Genomic DNA, 20,521 nt, shown 5'->3' on the forward strand with positions numbered 1-20,521 from the left:
AACGGGTCCCTGCTCTCTATTCACCCTGCCCATGCCCCTCAATCTTATAAATCTCAATCATGTCCTCCCACCCTCAGTCTTATTTGCTCTAAAGAAAACAATCCAAGCCTATCTGGTGTCTCTTTATAACTCAATTTCTCCATCTCAGGCAACATCCTGGTGAACCTCCTCTGTACCTCCCTTTAGTACTATCACATCCTTCCCGTAGTGGGGTAACCAAAACTGCACACACTACTCCAGTTGTGGCCTGACCAAAACTGTACAAATCCAACATTACCTGCTTACCCTTATACTGTCTGCCACAACTGATGAAAGCAAGCGTACCATATGCCTTCTTAACTATCCTATTCATGTGCTCTGCTGACTTCACAAATCTGTGAATAGGACACTTTGTGTCCTATTACTAAGCCAGTTTCTGAGCCATCTTGCCAAGTTTCCCTCAATTCCATGTGCTTTAACCTTCTCACTCAGTGGGACCTCGTCAAAAACTTTGCTAAAATCCGTATAAACTAGATCAACTGAATTTCCCTTACCACACACTTAGTCACATTTTGAAGAAGTTCCAACAAATCTATTAGGCATGACCTCTATCTGACAAAGCCATGCTGGCTATCCCTAATTAACCCATGCTTTTCTAAGTGGCTACTTCAGAATTTTCTCCAATAGTTTCCCTGCCACTGACTTGAGACTCACCAGTTTGCAATTTCCTGATTCATCTCTACCACCCCTCTTAAAGAGTGGAACCACATTAGCCATAGTCCAGTCCTCTGTCAATTCACCTGTGGCCAGAGAGAAATTAAAAATTTATGTCAGAACCTCTGCAATTTTCTGCCTCGCCTCCCACAGTAGCCTGGGATGTAATTTGTACAGGCTTGTCAAGATACAGGTTGCTATCATCATAGCCAACACATTTTCACCCACTCATATTCCTCATTATCACTGATCTAGCTTTTCCTCTTTCCTGGCTCACAGTAAACAATCCCTTTGTCTGCCTCTCTCTCTCTGGACTCCATCTCCAACTATCTGCTCAACCTTCCACCTCCCACCTCCTGTCATCAGCGTAAGTTCCACGTTGTCCTGGATGCTATTAGTTCTGAAGAAAGGTCGCAGAACTCAAAAGATTAACTATGTTTCTGTCCACAGACGCTGTCAGTTTCTTCAGCAATTTCTGCTTTTGATTCAGATTTCCAGCATTTGCAGTTTTTGTTTTAGTTTAGTATCCATACAAGCTTCTGTGGAGCAGTGCAATTGCAAGTCAGAATGAGTACTGCACCACCCAATAAGTTAGATACCTAAATACTCCTTTTGTATCTGGAAAACAGGTGCAACACCAATGAATCTTGAGGCCAAGAACAATTTGCAGTCCAAAGGAACAAAAATAAACTAATCACAGCCCAGTACTGTGCATGAATTTTACAGCAAAAGAAAGTAGCCTTATTGGCTATTTTATTATGATGTTATGATATCATGTTATGATTAATTTGCTTAAGTTCTTCGAAGATGTAACGACTAAAGTGGATAATGGGATCCTATAAATACAGTATATCAGAACTTCCAGAAGGTACTTAATCAGGTATCACAGAAAAGGTTAATATACAAGATAAGACCATGCAGAGATTATATATTTGCTCAGATAGGGGATTGGCTAATCAATAGAAAACAGAGAGTCGGGATAAATAGATCTTTAAATGGCCGGCAAGCTGTAACTAGTGGGGTGTAATAGGATTCAGTCCTCAGGCCACAACTATTTACAAATTAGTTTAATGACTTAGATTTAGGGACAGAAGGCACACTTGTCAAGTTTGCAGATGACACTAAAATAGGTGGGAAAGTAAGTTCATAGAATACCTACAAAGCGGAAAGAGGCCATTTGACCCATCAGATCAGCTCTGACTCTCCGAAGAGCATCCTACACAGATCCACCCCCATAATCCTGCATAGGATTTCTTTTATCCCTGGACACTAAAGGACAATTTTTAGCATGGCCAATCCACCTAAATGGCATATCTTTGGACTATAGGAGGAAAACCATGCAGACACAGGGAGAACATGCATGTGCCATGCAGACAGTTGTCCAAGGCTTGAATCAAACCCAGGTCCCTGGCACAGTGAAACAGCACTGCTAACCACTGAGCCACTGTGCCACCCTTTGCATTAAAGTATTGGTTAGAAGCCAGTAACATTGGTCAGTAGGAGGATTGTAACCATGACGTTAGCAATCTTATACCCACACTCTAACCATCTGAGCTAATCAGCCAGCACACATTTATTGTGCTGAAGAAATTAGAAATTTACAAATGGATAGATGAATGGGCCAAAATGGGCTTCATCAAGGTGACTTCAGTGTTACATCACCATAACTGATGAACTTCTATCAATGACGGACTGGTATTAAGATTGTCATTGTGTAGTGCAACATTCCACTCAGTTAAATTAACACAACTAATTGCATTCTTGAATTGCTGTGTTAGATCAGAACCAGAAAATCAATTTCCAGTTCTTGACTCTGAGTAATGTAGCCTGAGTTTTCCAGGGTAATTCAAAGTGTCAGGAAAGAAATTGATTGCAGTCCAATAAGAAGTGTCATAGAAAGTGTGTGCTCCTTTACTGTGGATAATCAGTATGTTTTGTATGTGAGGAGCTGTGTCCTTTCCTATCCTTACAGTGTATTTTCCAATTAAGCAATTCAACAGCAATAAAATCAGAAATTGCTGGAAAATCTCAGCAGGTTTGGCAGCATCTATGGAGAAAAAGGAGAGATTAACATTTTAGGTCTTTCTGAAGAAGGGTCATTGGACCTGAAATATTAATTCTCCTTTTCTCCATAGATACTGCCAGACCTGCTGAGCTTTCATAGCAATTTCTGATCTTATTTCTGATTTCCAGCATCTGCAGTCATAGAGCTTTACAGCATGGAAACAGATCCTTTGGTCCAACTTGTCCATGCTGACCAGATGTCCTAAATAAATCTAGTCCCATTTGCCAGCATTTGGCTCATATCTCTCTAAATTTTTCCTATTCATGTACCCATCCAGATGCCTTTTAAATGTTGTAATTGTACCAGCCTCCACCACTTCCTCTGGCAGCTCATTCCATACACGTACCATCCTCTGGGGGGAAAAGGTGCCCCTTAGGTCTCTTTTAAATCTTTCCCCTCTCACCTTAAACATATGCCTTCTATTTTTGGACTCCCCCACCCCAGGGAAAAGACCTTGGCTATTCTCCCTATCCAGTCCCCTCATGATTTTATAAACATCTATATCACTCCTCAGCCTCTGATGCTCCAGGGAACATAGTCCCAGTGTATTCAGCCTCTCCCTATAGCTCAAACCCTCCAACCCTGGCAACATCCTTGTAAGTCTTTTCCGAACCCTTTCAAGTTTCACAACATTCTTCCTATAGCAGGGAGCCCAAAAATGAAAGCAGTATTCCAAAAATGGCCTAACCAATGTCCTGTACAGCTGCAACATGACCTCCCAACTCCCATGGTCAATGCACTGACCAATAAAGGCAAACGTACCAAACACCTCCTTCACTATTTTGCTTACCTGGGACTCAACTTTAAAGAAACAATGAACCTACACTTTAAAGTCTCTTTGTTCAGCAATATCCCCAGGACCTTACCATTAAGTGTATAAGCCCTGCCCTGACTTGCCTTTCCAAAATGCAGCATCACACATTTATCTAAATTAAACTCCATCTACCACTCCTCAGCCCATCTGATCAAGGTCCTGTTGTACTCTGAGGTAACCTCTTTCGCTGTCCGATACACCACCAATTTTGATGTCACCTGCAAACTTACTAACCAGACCTCCTATGTTCACATTAAATCATTTATGTAAATGTCAAAAAGCCGTAGACTCAGCACCGATCCTTACGACACACTGCTGATCACAGGCCTCCAGTGTGAAAAGCAACCCTCCACCACCACCCTCTGTCTCCTCCCTTCGAGCCAGTTATGTATCCAAATAGCTAGATCTCCCTGTATTCCATGTGATCTAACCTTGCTAACCAGTTCTTTGGTTTATTTTGTTTAAGATTTCAATGGCAAGCTTTTGTGACTTCAAAACGCAAGAAAATTATTTATTCATTTACCCTGAATTAATGCAGCATCATGCATTCAGTCTCATGTGCACACACACATACACAATGTTTGGATATGGTTAACAATCATTCATTTTATAGGCTGTAGTTACTTCAGATTCTGATTTGAGTTCCAGTCTCCTATGTTGTAGCCTATGGTTTCTTGAATAGATTTAATAATTTAAAATTGAAGTGAGGATCTTTTAAGACAAAGCGTTCACAAGATTGTGAGGTTACTTGCTTGTTGAGTTTCTAAGTCCAGGATATTTTTGTTTCCCTGTTAACAGTTTATAGTTTGAATCCACAAAATAACTCAAGTGACGTAGGGCAGTCACCATTTCCAGCCATTTTTTTGCCAAATTTTACAATATAAATTTAGTTTGAAGTTTGGAATAGGACATATCATTACTGGTCATGACATGTAATTGAAAACATGTTAATTTTCATTACAGTCCTAATCATCTCATGGAGGGGAGGAGGAGGATTTCTTTGTGAGTTGGTTGTTTCCTTGTGCACTGATTAAGTTCTGCCCATCAATTCTTAGTCACCAAATGTAAGGGCTTGATAGTAATATGAATGTGTAACTGCACCAGCAAACTAGGGGTTGTGCATTGAAATAACAGATGAAATTGAATTCAATGAATCTGGTTATTTAAGGGTAAACACCAGGGAAAATGATCATCGTCATCCTAGTAAGCCGTAGGAATTTAAAGTAATTGATTCAGAACAGAAATTTTGGGCAATCATCAAATCAGCCTACTTAGACTTTTAAAGCCCTCCTTCCTAATATCTGGGCACTAATTCTCTCCAACTTAGGAGACTAGCCTGACGTGGTTATATCTATCCACATCCCACTAGCCACAGATTAAGTTATATAGTCATTCAGTGTAGAAGAGGTCCTTCGACCCGTTAAGACTATGTCTGCCTATCTGCACTAATCCCATTTCCAACATTTGACCCATAGTCTTGAATGTTACTTTATAAAAGTTGTGAGGTATTCTATCTCTGCTACCCCGTCTGTCAGTGCATTCCAGATTCCTGATGCTGACTATCAGTCCAAACTCCTTGCATGCAGGGAAAGAAAGTAGTTACATGCAGTTTCAAATGAACTTTACTTTGGGATGTCACTTCAGTGAAGAATACAGGTGGGTATGCCAGGAGCAACCTGGCATACCTAAAAGTGAAGTGTGAGCCTACAAAACAAGACTATCTGCATGCCAAACAGCATAAGCAGCAAGTGATAGACAGAGGTAAGCAATTCTACAACCAATGGATCAGGTCTTCTGAGGGACATTACTGTCAGACTGGGCTAGATTCAAGAGGTAAGTGTGCCAACATGATGAGATAAACTCCTCGACCTCACTCTTATCAATCTTTCTGTTACAGATGACACCTCATAGTCCACGTAAAGATAAAATCTGTCCCTCACAATTAAAATCCCACTGTTGTGTGGTGTTGCCAAATCATCCTAAGCTGACCAAAAATGGATATTCATAAGGCACAATTGTCATCAGCCATTAAGTTATATATAACCACAGAGTAATCTCGAGGCCAAACATCACCTTCATCATTATCAATCCAGCAGACTAACTCGAGTTCAATGTGCAGCTACATGCCTGAAGCAGTGCCAGATGTAGCTTAGAATGTAACATAATAGGCTATGTACGTGTCAAACACCAAAAGGAACAGCATGTAAAGGATATAACAGGATAAACAAGGATATATTGGATGCATAAAATTATACAGGATTTATAAATAAGGATATATACAATATATGACAGGGTATATAAATGCTAAACATTCTAACCCCCAATGGAATGGAATATAATTCTGGAGCCCAATGCAGTTAATTGATAGCAGCAGCGGACAATCTGGAAGCTAACACATGGAGGAAATTCCATGTGACAAAATCACATTTAGGTCTTTTTCCTTAATCTTTGCTGTTTTCTCCTTCTTCAACCTTTCCACTCCTTACAGCCCTCTCACCTCTCCTTTAAAATCCTCATTATGTAACACCCTTACAACTCAGAATGAATTATCATATTAACCTCCCCTCCTTTCATTTCTCAGTCTTTGCATTGATCAGTCTTTATCCTTGCTTTTGTTTTCAATTTTCACATCCATTCGTCTATCTACACAAAAAATCTCTTTAACCTCAGTTGCCTCCGTGCAAGGAATATGTGTTTTATAATTAGCAGATGATTGTAATGTGTTGCCCACACTACACCAAGTTTGGAAGTCATTCGCTTCCATTCTGCAGTAAACCTGGCCTGAATGTTTCTAAAACAAAACTCGTGTACCAATTGTCACATCTCACTAAGACAGTGTGCTGGAAATCAAGCCCCACTATTCCCACATTTCCTCTCCAGAAGTCTGATATTTTATGCCAAAATATTCACACACCCAAGCTGTCTAGCTAGTCAGGAGCCAATCACATAGTTGGTGACAGGCAGAGGCCTTTGTCAATGATGACTAGCCATTAGGCAAAAGACCAATCAGCTACCTGTTGCCAGCCAAAGCCTCCATTCTTATATGCCTCATGCTGTAGCTTATCCTCAAACTAGGTTGCCAGTCCTGTTTGAACTAGCAGCTGTATACACAAAACTGTAAAGAGTGTCAGGTTATTTGCTTTTTTAAAAAGTGCAGCAACCCTTCAACAATCCTTTTTTTTTAAAATAGTGGTTTTTTTTCCCCATTTCAGTCCACAGTCGCAAATACAGAAACTTTTTTTTATAGTCTTTACAATGGTCATCCCATCTCCCATTTGCACTTCATAACAGACAGCAGAATCAGGGTGAGGTGGAAGTTGATAGTGGATGGATGTAGTAACATACTATCATTTTGAATGTACTTGGCAAACACAGATGCTGAAGGCATTGCTTGCAGCTGGCCGCATAATGCATTATAACTTTTCATCCATTGAGTTTAGTGGATGTACGCATGCCTGATCCTTACTGGGTCTCTGCCTAACGCTCCTGTTGTGGATGACCTTATCTTGTAACGAATGCTGTTGATTGCCCAAGTGATCCACATGCAACACAGTACGGAAACAATGGGGCTGGGTGGGAGGTCTAGCATCATTGGTAGGTATGTGGGAGTAAGTGGAGTGTATCCACCCGACCTGAATTCTGAGTGCTGGGGACCTCTGATGGATGAATGATGAGGATATGGTGCATTGTGCTGTGTGGAGTGATTGATAGGAGCTGTTAAGTGCAAATTGATTCTCTGATCACTTACAGAGAAAATGAACCTCTTATAACAATGCAGCCAGGCCCTCAAGGCCAGACTCCCGTAGAGATCTCCCTACTCAGTTGCTCCTGTCCATTCCTTTTGAAGGATGATCCTTCAGGGCCTCTGTCCCCCACAGGAGTTTGAGCTAGTTCTTCATTTTGACACATTATCATCACTAAGACATCCTGCAACAAATGGATGAACCTGACAATTCTCTCTTCTCTGGAGTTCCATTTATATAACTCCTACTTGCAGCCAGTACACACACAGCAGAACTTTTCAAATGGATCTTCAAGAGGGGCAGACTGGTTTGAAGAGGAACAAGCTTACTTCACCATGTGCTACCAAAGCACATTGCTGAACCCTAGATTAGTGCTTAGAAAGGCAGTAGCATGGGCCCAGATTGCTCCAAGGCTACAATAATCTTAATGAGGAGGTAGCATGAAGTCTACATACCGCTTGTCTTAGTAGTAATGGGACTAGGCAAATCACAATCGATCATAGATCTGAATAAAGTTTTTTTTTAATCTTTACTCTCTTCTGTCAGAACTTATTCACCTAAAATGTTATCCACCATTGTTCACTCTTGAACATTCTTGGAACTGCCATAGACCAATAGGTCAGACTGACCTGTTTTCACTCTAAGTGATGTATTTTGCAAATGATTTAGCCCAACATCAGGATTACATCAAGTCACTTGTTATTTATTTTTTCAGCTGCCGTCACATCCTCCCCTGATTCCTTCTTGCCAACTAGCCAATTGCCTGCCACCACCATCCTGTCGCTTGTCTGCCTTACGCTGATATTTTTTTCCTGTTATGCATCGAGCCTTCTTGAAATAATTTTATTCACGGCTCCTAAGCACTTGACTCTGTTTCCATTTAACTGCTGAACATCAGCAACTCTTCTGGTCCTTATGTATGCTGACATTGCAAATGGTTCTGCTTGAATACTATCTCACTTCCTTTCAAACCCATCATCATCATCAATGCTGTCCTCAAAACTAAACATATTTAATCCTCCTATGCCTGACAGTGAACTACCTTATTTCTGATATGATTTTTATGTTCTTAGGTCTTCCAGGACGTGAAGCCTGTTATCAATCATTCCCAAATATTTTGCTGAGTATTCGTTTCATTATTACAACAGGAGAAATAATTTGTGGCTCTATGAAATCAAATGAAGAATATTGTCAAAGGAATGGTGATTTGGTTGAAGACAAAAACAAAAATGTCTGTAGCCAGGTAGGAATATTGACTGTTAGGTTTAGTTCAATTTCAAATTGTGTCATCCTCTAACTTGTAATTTATCAAAGTAAAAGTAGCTATTTAAATAAGTAACAACTGTGACAATTCTCAGAAACTTATAGAACTTTTTTTTTGCATTATTGATCCTTTAGTAAATTATGCCAGACAGACCGATTCTTGGAAACTATAATATTTTCAGTAGATCATGAAACTGAAGATAACATTTAAAATATGACAGCATAGCACTGTAATCTTGACAGCCTGGATTTGCTTAATAAAAATATATTTATTAGTTAAAGTATTTGTTCTTGTGTCAAAACGGTACTTTTTTGTCTGTTGTGCATGTGCAGTCAGGGCTATGACATCGGCTGACAAGATGGCTTGCTGAAGTATCTCCACTGCTCCTCTATTCACTGCATTCCATATGTACCAATGTCAGTAGCAGTGCATGCAAAAGCAACCCTCATGGAAAATCATGGCTCGTTCCAAAGACGTTGCTTCCCCTCCCAGCATTCCATCTTCAGTGTGTCACTGCATCGCTGAGCTCAACCCTCCATTATCCCTCTTTAACCAAAGGCCTGTTGTTACTGAAGCTGGGAGCCACATCCCTGGAAAAGGAGATGCGTGCAGCAACAGGACTGGGATGGACAGCATGTCAGTTGGAGACGGCCAGGCAGCGAGAACTTGATTTTTGAAGGATAATATGCCGGGCATACATGCACTTTTCTGCTTCTCTTTGTCAGCCCCAGGGTCCCTGAGACCTGGACCACGTCCTGCAGAGCCAATTTGGAGATTACCTTTCTCCTTTGTCACTGCTGCATGAAGTAGTGAGCCTTTTTACATGTTCTGTGAAGACTCTATCTATATATTTTTTTCTTCAGTTTCCTTTATTTTGTAAGCGGAGTAGTCAGACCTCTCTTTAAGAGTGAAGATAATCTTAAACAATTGTTTAATTGAGGCTCAGAAAGCAGATCAGGAATTAAATACATTAGCCAGACAGCTCTTGCTGAAGCTGCACCTGATGGAATTTCAGTGTGGTATTATTTTAAAAACAGAGCTCTGATGAGGAAGTGCAGATATCCTCACAGATCTGCAGGTGAAGAATGGGCAGTTGTTCAGCAAAAAGTGATACTGCCTGGCTGTTGTAAGGAGAGTAGTACATAAAAAAATCATATGGCACGTAGGAATATGGAAAATGCAAGCATCAATAAACAGAAATTTTGCATGGCCAAGACTTTATAAGAATATAGTGCAATTCCAGAAACTATTACTTCAAGAATCATTACAGCTAAGGTAGTAGTGCAGAATGTAAACTTCATCTTTTCACTCTGTATAACTTACCAATTGAGATACAATCTAATCACGGTTCTAACTGTATATCTAAAGTTTCCAGGACATCATCAGTAGTATGGTCACGAAGTCAACTGAATATCATTGACAAACACAGGAAGCTCTGGAGAGATATCATCAGACTCTCAAAACCATGATTAGAGCATATTGACATGAATATCCACAGGACCAGATAATGAATTAGATTTCTTTCTGTTTGCAACCAGAGATTCCCCAATGAATCTACTGGGTTTATTTGATTTGTATTGAACTATGTATGTGAGACTAAAGGTCCATAATGATTGATTAATGAAAAGTTTGTAAGACAAAAAAAGCAAATCCACAATGTTGGATTTCATGTGCAGGATTCTAGAGAGACTCATAGAAGCATTTAAAGATTTAATGAGAGAAAATGAAAGAATGGGCAGAAAGACATGCTACAACTAGCCCAACACAGGCCCAACTATCTTCAGCTGCTTCATCAACTACCTTCCATCCATCATAAGGTCAGAGATGGAGATGTTCACTGATGATTTCACAATGTTTAACTCCTCAGATACTGAAGCAGAGCATGTCCAATTGCAACAAAACCTGGTCATTATCCAGGCTTGGGCTGAAAAGTGATCAGTAACATTCGTGCCACACAAATACCAGGCAATGACCATCCTCAATAAAAGCCAATCTAACCACCGCTCTTGACATTCAATGATGTTACCATCACTGAATCCTCCACTATCAACATCTTGGGGATTACTATTGACCATAAACTCAACTGAACTCACCATGTAAATACAATGACTACAAGAGCGAGTCAGAGGCTAGGAATACTGTGGCAAGTAATTCACCTCCTGACTTCGCAATGGATAAAGTTATTTTAATCCAGAGCCCTTTAAATTTTTTTAAAGTGTGGACTATGTCAAAAAGAGTTAGAAACACTCTGTTCTAGCAATTCCAATATTGTTTGTATCATCAACTCATAATGAAAGGAGTTATCATTATGCCTTTACGGCTGCTTTCCATGAGCCATAATTATCTCATCATGGGAACTTCTACACTCACAGTTTGATTGACAGCTCAGGTTATTAAAGGAATAATAATGTGGTGTTGTGAATATAAGATTACTTTTATAAGGGATTAAGCATTTGTGCTTCAAACATTTGAATGGACTTTCATAATTGGGAGTTTTTTTTATTATAGTGAAGGCTATAGTAGATATAGATGCCTTCATTTTATTTCATCTCAACGTGGCTCATGAGGTCTTTGCATGGTAGATATCGAATGACTTGTCTTGGAGGGTGTAAGGATCAAGGGTTGTGAGGGTGTTGACATGAGTTAGCCTTATTTTGGCTGGGGGCTTAAAGAGGCCATAGTAGTTGGTTGGGGGCCCTGGGCTGGCGTTAAGTTGACATTGGAGCATGGAGGTGGCATGGGGCCATGTTGATGTGAATTGAGGTGTGAGAGAGATTTGGCCTGAAATTTAATAAAACAACTGAGACATAGTCTCAAGAAATAAAGATAATCCATTTACATAGCTCCTCTCATTATTTGGCAATCCCTGCGCCTATCTCTGATCTATTTCTGGGGGTGATGGACTGACTCAATTCTTAGTCCGCTCCCTCTCCCTGAAAGTGTAAATTGTGTCCAATGGGATATTTTCTACTGTGGCAGGTTTGCTGAGTCAGGAAATTCTCTGATTGGAGCTAGCCATCTTGGTAGAGACAATCTGGCCCATGGTCTCTAAGTTTCATGGCTATCCACGGCTTAGACATTTTCATCCTTTTAAACAAAACTGCTGTATACGCAATAAATTGCTTTGTCTTTCAGGAGAATAAATGATACTTTACCTTAATTGAATTACAAGATCTAACAACGTGAAAAGCTTATAGATGGTTCTGATAGCTAGTTTGATGGCGTGGCTCAATAGTGTGTCTGTTTTATCAGAGGACTCTGAAATGTAGATTATTTATTATTTGGCTTGAATACAGAAATGGTATCTCTGCAGGTTTGGAAGCTTATTTTCCCTGGAGCATGGAATTCTGAGAAGCATGGCACAGAGTAAATAACATCCAAATAATGTATGAGCACGGAAATTACTTTGAACAATTTTATTAAGAATTCTTGACTGATGTGTTTCCTTCAAGTTCCTTTTGACACTATTTTAATCTATTTATTCCATCTGCTAAGCATCATGGTTCACAGTGACTTGCTGGTTACGATGTCCAGTTTAATTTGGAAGATGGTTATCTACAAGTAGATAAAATTTCCAGTTTTTACTTTATTATAATAAAAAGAGAAACACGGCAGGTTGGTAGCATATGTGGAGAGAGAGAGACTGTTACAATGTCAAGTCCAATATGACTCTTTTGCAGTTGAAAGATGCTACCAGATCTGTTGTACTTTCTGTTTTTATTTCAAATTTCCAACATCTGCAGTATTTTGCATTTATTATATTGTGATTTCTATTTCTTTATCAAAATGTCTTTTATCATCTTCAGTTAAGAACAGCTTGTCAGTGTCCTCGGCAAGTGGCTGACCCCCAGCAGAAAATATGTAACATCAGCCCAGTGCTAAGGCAATGCCTCCTGGTTTGGATTTATGTGAAACATAAAATTCAACTCTTGGATGATATTCTGAAACATCTTCTCCTAAGGGAGCAACTGTGCAATACAGATTGGTAGGTTTCATCACTTTCAAAAGATTGCATTTGCTTCCAGGTTTAATAAATTGGCAATAAATGACAAATATTACTCAGGAGAGTAAAATATTGCTGCCAATGAGTGTTAAATCACCTTATTTGACAGAATGAGGGCACCATTTTATGGCGTGCCTAAAGGCAAATATGTATTTGCATCCAATTTTATGTTATGTTGCTTTCATGTGAGCTAATCTTTTTAACCTACAGTGTCCACTGTTCATTTGTTATCATACTTTTCATTCATATTGTGCTTCACAATTTGATCAATAGAGCTATTGATTATATTTTAATCTTTTGGACCCTAAAGAAATGGGAGCAGCATCAGTAAAGTATCATGGAAGATCATTCATATCCTATACCTTGGGATACTTGGACACGAGTACAAATATCTATTAGCTCAGATGTTCGGCATTTATACAGTGACATTGAAATCTATTCTGCATGACTGAACAAAATTGATAAAATGATATCCTATACATATAATTTAAGATGGAAGATTAGGTTCTGGCTTAAGAATGCATATTGAATTAATGTACAAGTAATGAGCAGGGTGGTGAAGAAGGCTTTTGGCACGCTTGCCTTCATTGGGCAGAGCATTGAGTATAGGAGTTGGGATGTCATGTTATAGCTGTACAAGACATTGGTGGGGCCACTTTTGGAGGACTGTGTATAGTTCTGGTCACTCTGCTGTAAGAAGGATATTATTAAATTGGAAAGTGTTCAAAAAAGATTTACAAGTATATTACTGAGGCTGGAGTTATAAGAAGAAGCCAGATAGGTTGGGACATTTTTTTCCCTGGAGTGTAGGAGGTTGAGGGGAGACCTTATAGAGGTTTATAAAATCATGATAGGTATAGATAAGGTGAATAGCCAAGGGTTTTTTTCCCCAGGGTAGAGAGTTCAAAACTACAGGGCAGAGGTTTAGGGTGCGAGGGAAAAGATTTGAAAGGGATGTGAGGGATAACTTTTTCACACAGAGGGTGGTGCATTAATGGAATGAGCTGCCAGAGGAAATAATAGAGGCAGGTACAGTTACAACATTTAAAAGGAATTTGGACAGGTACATGAATAGGAAAGATTAAGAGAGATGTGGGCCAAATGCAGGCAAATGGGACTTATTTAGTTTAGGAAACGTGCTCGGCATAGATGAGTTGTACCAAAGGGTCTGTTTCTATGCTGTATGACCCTATGACTCTATGAATCTATGTGAGTAAAATCTCACAGGAAGGAAACACAGGCCATTTAGAAAGCTACATGATTACACCAAAGATTCACAATGCAACCTCCTTTTGATTGTGACTTCCCACTGCAAGTGTTGAATCACTGGATATGACCCTGATCATTTTTCTTTCACAATAAAAAATGACTAAAGGCTGTGTTACAGTGATCTAGCTCATTGTGACATTCAACTGTAGGCAAATGCTTATGAGTTGTACCAAAGGGTCTGTTTCTATGCTGTATGACCCTATGACTCTATGAATCTATGTGAGTAAAATCTCACAGGAAGGAAACACAGGCCATTTAGAAAGCTACATGATTACACCAAAGATTCACAATGCAACCTCCTTTTGATTGTGACTTCCCACTGCAAGTGTTGAATCACTGGATATGACCCTAATCATTTTTCTTTCACAATAAAAAATGACTAAAGGCTGTGTTACAGTGATCTAGCTCATTGTGACATTCAACTGTAGGCAAATGCTTATTTTTATAGTACGCCTGCTGTGACCGTCTTCAAATTTTACGCACAGGGGGTGGTGTGTGTTTGGAACAAGCTGCCAGAGGAAGTAGTGGAAGTGAGTACAATTACAACATTTAAAAGGCATCTGGAAGGGCACATAAGTAGGAAAAGTTTAGACGGATATGAGCCAAATGCTGACAATGGAACTAGGTCAGCTTGGGATATCTGGCCCGTGTGGATGAGTTGGATCAAAAGGTCTGTGTCCCTGCTGTATGAATCTACGGCTCTATAATTATAGAAGCAAGAACATGGTGCACATGCTATCTGTGCACTTTCAAAGAATTCTTATCATTTACACCTTGTATGTATCTCACCAGGAGTGTCATGCCTATAAATATTTTGACTTTGTTCTGTTAGTTTTAGCTTCAAACTATTCAGTTTTCTTTTTAATATTGATGTGGAAGGGAAACTGGTTCTGTGAGTTTCCTTTATAATTTCAGTACATAAACATGGTTATAGAGAAATCAATGGTATTGTGGTAATAATTTTTAAAAACAACTTTCAGGAATAGTTTCTCAATCAGTTTGTTAGAGTGCATGCTGATATATTAAAAATAACTCAACCTTAAATGTTGTACCTTCCTCAAAACGCCAAGGAAAAGGACTACTAAATTAGATCGATGCTAAAGCCAATTGCAGCCTCTTGCAAAACTGATGCAATTTACTGTTGTTAAACCAATGCATCCTTATTTTCATTGTGTTAAAATGACGACTATCCATTTAAGTTACGAATTTTATTTCACCATTACAAAAGTCAGAATTCCTTTTAAAGTAGACTTTGGTGTTAGTCTATGTTCATCAGTTCTGTAGTGTACAAAATTCCTTGCTGGTCATTCAGGGATTGTTTGGTTCATTACAAATTAATTTTTATGAATTAAAGTGACAAAACTATTGATTCAAAATCCTGGAATTCCTTACCTAAAAGGGTTGAAGGAGATTTTTTAATACTCATTCATGGGACATGGCGTCACTGGCTGGCCAGCATTTATTGCCCATCCTTAGTTGCCCTTGAGAAAAAGTTGATCTTCATCATACAAAATGCCGTGGTCTAAGAAGAATATTCAGCACTGACTTCTCAGGAACTACGAATTGGGAATAAACTCTAGTTTTGTCAGTGATATTCATATCCCAAAAATAAATTATTTTTAAAAAGTAACAAGATTCATAATTCTTCATGACACAACCTTGTCCAACATAAATGCAGTAATGGATCTCCTAAGAAAAATTTACTTATCACAAAAATGCTGGGTAACCATATTGATGGAAGGTTAGGCTGTAGGGACAGTGTAAGTAATTTGCCAAGGATGTCTTGGCGGTGGAAAAGCTTGCCTATCCCTCAGGTCTATTGGAGATCAAGGGTGATGTAGGAGATTTAATCTGTAAGGAGGGTAGTAGGCCAAAGATGAATAGTGGCAAAGTGAATGAATGCTCTGCAAGATTGTTGCTTTGTAATTGGAAATCTTGGAATTTCTCTCAGGCGGTTTGATTGGATACCCTCTATAATAAATTAGTACAGTCATAGTCTGTGGTCAAAGGGGGCTTCAGATTTCCCCTTCAATGTATTTATCCAATTTCCTTTTGAAAATTGATTTTTTGAATTCTACCTGGTTCTTCTTTTAAGAAAATGTATTCCGGATTGATAACTTGCTATGTAAAAAAAGGAGTTTTTCCCTAATTTGCCTTCTTTCTTTTCTGTCAAATATGTTTCTGTTTGCTGCCTAACAACTCTTATGAAAACTCCCGTAATGAACAATAGAAAGATACATAAAACTGAAAAAACATTAAGCAGATTAGTCAGTATTTGTAAAGAGAAGAAACAAATGGGTGCACACACTTCGTGGAGCAGCTGTAAAAACAAATGCCCTGTAATTTCTGATGGTCAGTTTTTTTTTCTGTAGGGTAGACTGGAGTTGCACGTCAAGACCATGTTGAAGTTTTGATGCAGCTGATTTTGTGAGAATTGTCTGGAAAATTTGAGTGGAACATTTCAGACAACTCTGACTCACTTAAGTTTAATAGTTACGCAGAAATAGTCGGAGAATTTAAATCCTACTGTAAATTCTGTACAATTATTAAACTGAATCCCCAACTCACCATGCAATACCTCCAACTGATTCCTGACACACCAAGCCCCCACAGCCAGCTTGGCCTTGCCTGACATAACAATCCCTGTTGAGCAACAACATCCCATCTCTAACTGATCTTCAGACTCTACTCCCCGATTCCAGTAGACCCAAGCTGTTCTTGCCCCCACCAAACTGAAACCCAACACGTCAATTCTGCCAGACCCAACCACCTACCCCAAACCCAGCACCTCGAGTCCCACCAGTCCCAACAACCCTCCTGACCAGCCTGGACTGCTCCCCTGAGCTGACATCTCTCCTCCACCGCCAACCTGACCTCTCCACTCTCAACAATACTTGTATAGTTTCAACACAACACCCTCTCCTGGACCTCACCTGTTGACCTACCAGGATCATTCATCCACTTACTTGAAACCCTACCCCTCTCACCGACTTGCACTCTAACCCCCATCCACCTTGCTACCAACACCTCCCCCCCACCTCCCCCTAGCCTTCTCATCCATCCTGCACCGCTTACCCACCTAGCATCTTATTCCATTCACCAGCTGTGACCCTTATCCCTCACCCAGTTAGCCCCTTACACCTTCAACATTCAGTAGCCTACCCCTCACCCATTTCCTCACCCAGCCACTCTACGACCCCACGCAACCTTCTTCATCCATTTGCCTCACTTTCCCCTTTATTACCTGTCATCTACACTTAAATACTGACAATTTCTCATGAACTGTCAAAGGTCATTTACTGTTTAAATTATTAAGTTTAAGCATAATCTTATGCTGTAAGATCATGGCGTGCTTACTACTGAAAGAGTAGAAAGAAGGGAGTAGTTTCCTGGCTGTGGACATTCCTGGATTGATTTCTATTGTTCTATAACCGGAAGTGCCTATCAAGGGAATTCAAAGGCAGAACTGGTTAAAATGTAAGAGTGTAATTTTTTTTGTCCAATAAGAGTTGGAAATCTGGACCATTTTGAGTACAATTTCGGGCAGCAGGTGCAAGGTTGTACAAGAACTGGTTAAGTGAATTTAAACGAATGTTGGTTACATTGCTATAAATGAGGCTATTCCATCATTCAGTACAATCATGGTCAAGCTTCTGCCTCAACTTGTATCACTTAATGTCCTGACAAAGATTTGTCTATCTTAAATGTAAATATATTGAGCACTGGAGCTGTCCAGGTTAGGCAATTAAATCTAAATTTAATCTAAAGATTAACAATCCTTTGATTGAAGAGATTTCTCCTCACCTCAGTCTAAATGATTGACCTCTTGATTTTACAGTCAGGGGACACCGGTTCTCTATGTATACACAATTAACCCACTTGCAAATCTTGCATGTTTCAATGAGATCACTTCCAAATTTACTTTGCTTCTATTCACAGAACAACCTCTCTAAATCCAAGGGGTTTATCTAATGATCATTGGCTCCTTTAATTCTTACCAGGATGTGGGTGTCACTAGCAAAGTCAGTATTTGTTGCTCATCTGCTCATCCCTAATTGCCCTTCAACTGAATGGACAGTTAAGAGAAAACCACATTGTTTTGAGTCTGGAATCACATGTCATCCAGACCGGGTAAGGATGCATCTTGCTGTTTTCTGCAGGTGATTTGTGTCTCAAACTGTGAAGACAAATACAAAATATTTGTTCAACATCTGTGCCATTTCCTTTTTCCTATAATAATTTCTCTGTTTTTGATTCTAAGGAACCAACGTTTACTTTAGCTATTGTCATTTAATTTACTTGCAAAGATACTTAAACTTTGCCATTAGGTTCCTGTTATATTCTACCTTTCCCTCTTCATCAAATTTTTTTATTACTCTTCTCTTGTCATTGGCCAGATCACTAGGGGATAATTGCTCTGGTCTTTTATCTGACAGAGCAAATGGAGCCTTAGTTTAATGTCCACATGCTCATTTGCAAGATGGTACCTTTAGCAATACAGCATTCCCTCAGTACTGCACTGGAGTCGAAACTGTTGTGTTTAAGTCCTGGAATGGGACCTGAACCCACAACTTATGGTTTGGGAGTGAATGTGCTACCAACTGATACTGTCATGCCTGAATGTCTGGCAGATGTGAATGTGACTATCAAAAGGCAGACAACAAGATGTTTGCATGCTGCCAGCACCATAAGTAACAAGCATGGGATTAACACGCATCACAATCAAGGCATCTCCCTTTGGGCTTTATTGGATTTCACAGCTAAAGATCGCAAAAAGAATTGTTGATCCAAAACAGATATATGCACAAAAAAAGCATTCCTGAACAATTTCATTTTGAGAATTAAATGCAATTGCAGAAACCATTGTGCTAAATTAAACAACCACAATGGTATGAAGCGCATCAGATGTTTAATTAGGCACATTTAATGCCTAGCGCATTCAAAAAACGTTGCTAAATGCATTTGGTGAGGTGTTTAAATGATGGATTACAGGTAAATTAGCAATCTGGTTGGCAGAATATTGATTCATTGGTTACAAATGTCTCATAAAATCAGTCATCCCAAAGTAAATTTGCATTACAAAATATCAGTGTTTGGTACTTCAATATAGACTTGAACAATTAAGTTAAGGCACACAGATGGTTAGATACAACATAATCAAATAAAACAAAGATTATTAACATGTCACAGCTAAAAGCGGAGAAAAATCAAAAACCATGAATAACTATCTCAATAGCTCAATTCTACACTACATCAAGAATTAAAGTACCTACCAGTTAAAATATAACTACTTAAATGTTTGCATACAAATAACCAGATTTTTCCAAAGTCATAAATTCTCCCCCTACTTTCCAACAGATCCTACAGGTCCAGACAGTAAATGCAGGAAGGATGTTTCTTTTGACCAGCGAGTCCAGAACCAGGGGTCACAGCCTAGGGATATGTAATAGACAATTTAGGACCAAGATGAGGAGAGATTCCTTCACCCAGGGAGTGGTGAGCCTGTGAGCCTCCAACAGATCTCCTCTCATCTTTCTCTTCATGAAAAGGAATATCCCAAACTTCTCCCATCTAGCTACATAATTCACTCAGCCCTAGAATCAATCTTGTAAATCATTCCTGGCTACATTCTAATGTCTTGATATTCTTCCTAAAATGCATTTGCTTGAATTAGCCACAATACTCCACTTAAGACTAAACCGTGCTTTATAAAGGTTTGGCTTAATTTTCTTTGTGCTCCATGACTCAATTATTAAAAACGTAGGACCCCCATATACCTTTTTAAGGTTGGAAAGAGACAAATAATGGAGTGCCATATGGATCAGTCCAAAGGCCTCAATAATTCACTGTCTATAAAAGACAGATGTTAGTTATGGAGGGGTATTTTTCTGACTGGAGGTCTGTGACCGGTGGTGTTCCCCAAGGATCAGTGCAGGGACCTGTGTTGTTTGTATAAATATATCATGAAAATGTAGGTGGTCTTATTAGTATGTTTGCAGATGACATGAAAATTGAGTAGTGAGGAAAGTTGTCAAAAGATACAGCAGGATGTAGAACAGTCAGAAAGTTGGGCAGAGACATGATGTGGACGTGCTTGTGTTGGACTGGGATAGACAAAGTCACCTGATAAAAAAAGCAGTGCTCTGAAAGCTTGTAATTTCAAATAAACCTGTTGAACTATAACCTGGTGTTGTGTGACTTCGGGCAGAGAAATGGCAGAGGGATTTTAATCTTGACAAGTGTGAGATGATGTGTGTTGGAAGGTCAAATGCAAAAGGGAAGTATACAATAAATGGCAGGATTCTAAGGAGCATCGAAATACAGAGGAATCTTGGGGCACAAATCTGTAGCTCCCTGAAAACCCACAAGTGGATAAGGTTGTAAAGAAGACATATTGATTATAAAGTCATGTTGCAACTGTATAAAACTTCAGTTAGGCCACATTTGGAGTATTGTGCAGAGTTCTTGTCACCCCACTATCAGAAGGATGTGAAAGCTTTGTAGAAGGTGCAAAAGAGGTTTACCAGGATGTTTCAGAGATAGTAGGAACTGCAGATGCTGGAGAATCTGAGATAACAAGGTGTAGAGCTGGATGAACACAGCAGACCAAGCAGCATCAGAGGAGCAGGAAGGCTGACGTTTCAGGCCTAGACCCTTCTTCAGAAAATTA

At 39.4% G+C, this 20,521-nt stretch overlaps 1 protein-coding gene across 2 annotated transcripts in view; it reads left to right on the forward strand.

The window, feature by feature from the left end:
- Positions 1 to 7,168: 7,168 nt before the first annotated feature.
- Positions 7,169 to 20,521, forward strand: part of tmem232 (transmembrane protein 232) — a 74,842-nt gene continuing 61,489 nt past the window's right edge. The window contains exons 1-2 of one of the 2 annotated variants that reach the window (XM_048595050.1): positions 7,169 to 8,558; positions 12,386 to 12,564. In XM_048595050.1, the coding sequence (XP_048451007.1) occupies positions 8,370 to 8,558; positions 12,386 to 12,564 (368 nt within the window). In that variant the 5' untranslated portion in view covers positions 7,169 to 8,369. The remainder of the gene's footprint in view (positions 8,559 to 12,385; positions 12,565 to 20,521) is intronic. The other variant, XM_048595051.1, reaches the window with a different exon arrangement.

The sequence above is a fragment of the Rhincodon typus genome, chromosome 3 (genome assembly GCF_021869965.1).
Source record: "Rhincodon typus isolate 14 chromosome 3, sRhiTyp1.1, whole genome shotgun sequence".
Classification (NCBI taxonomy): Eukaryota; Metazoa; Chordata; class Chondrichthyes; order Orectolobiformes; family Rhincodontidae; genus Rhincodon; species Rhincodon typus.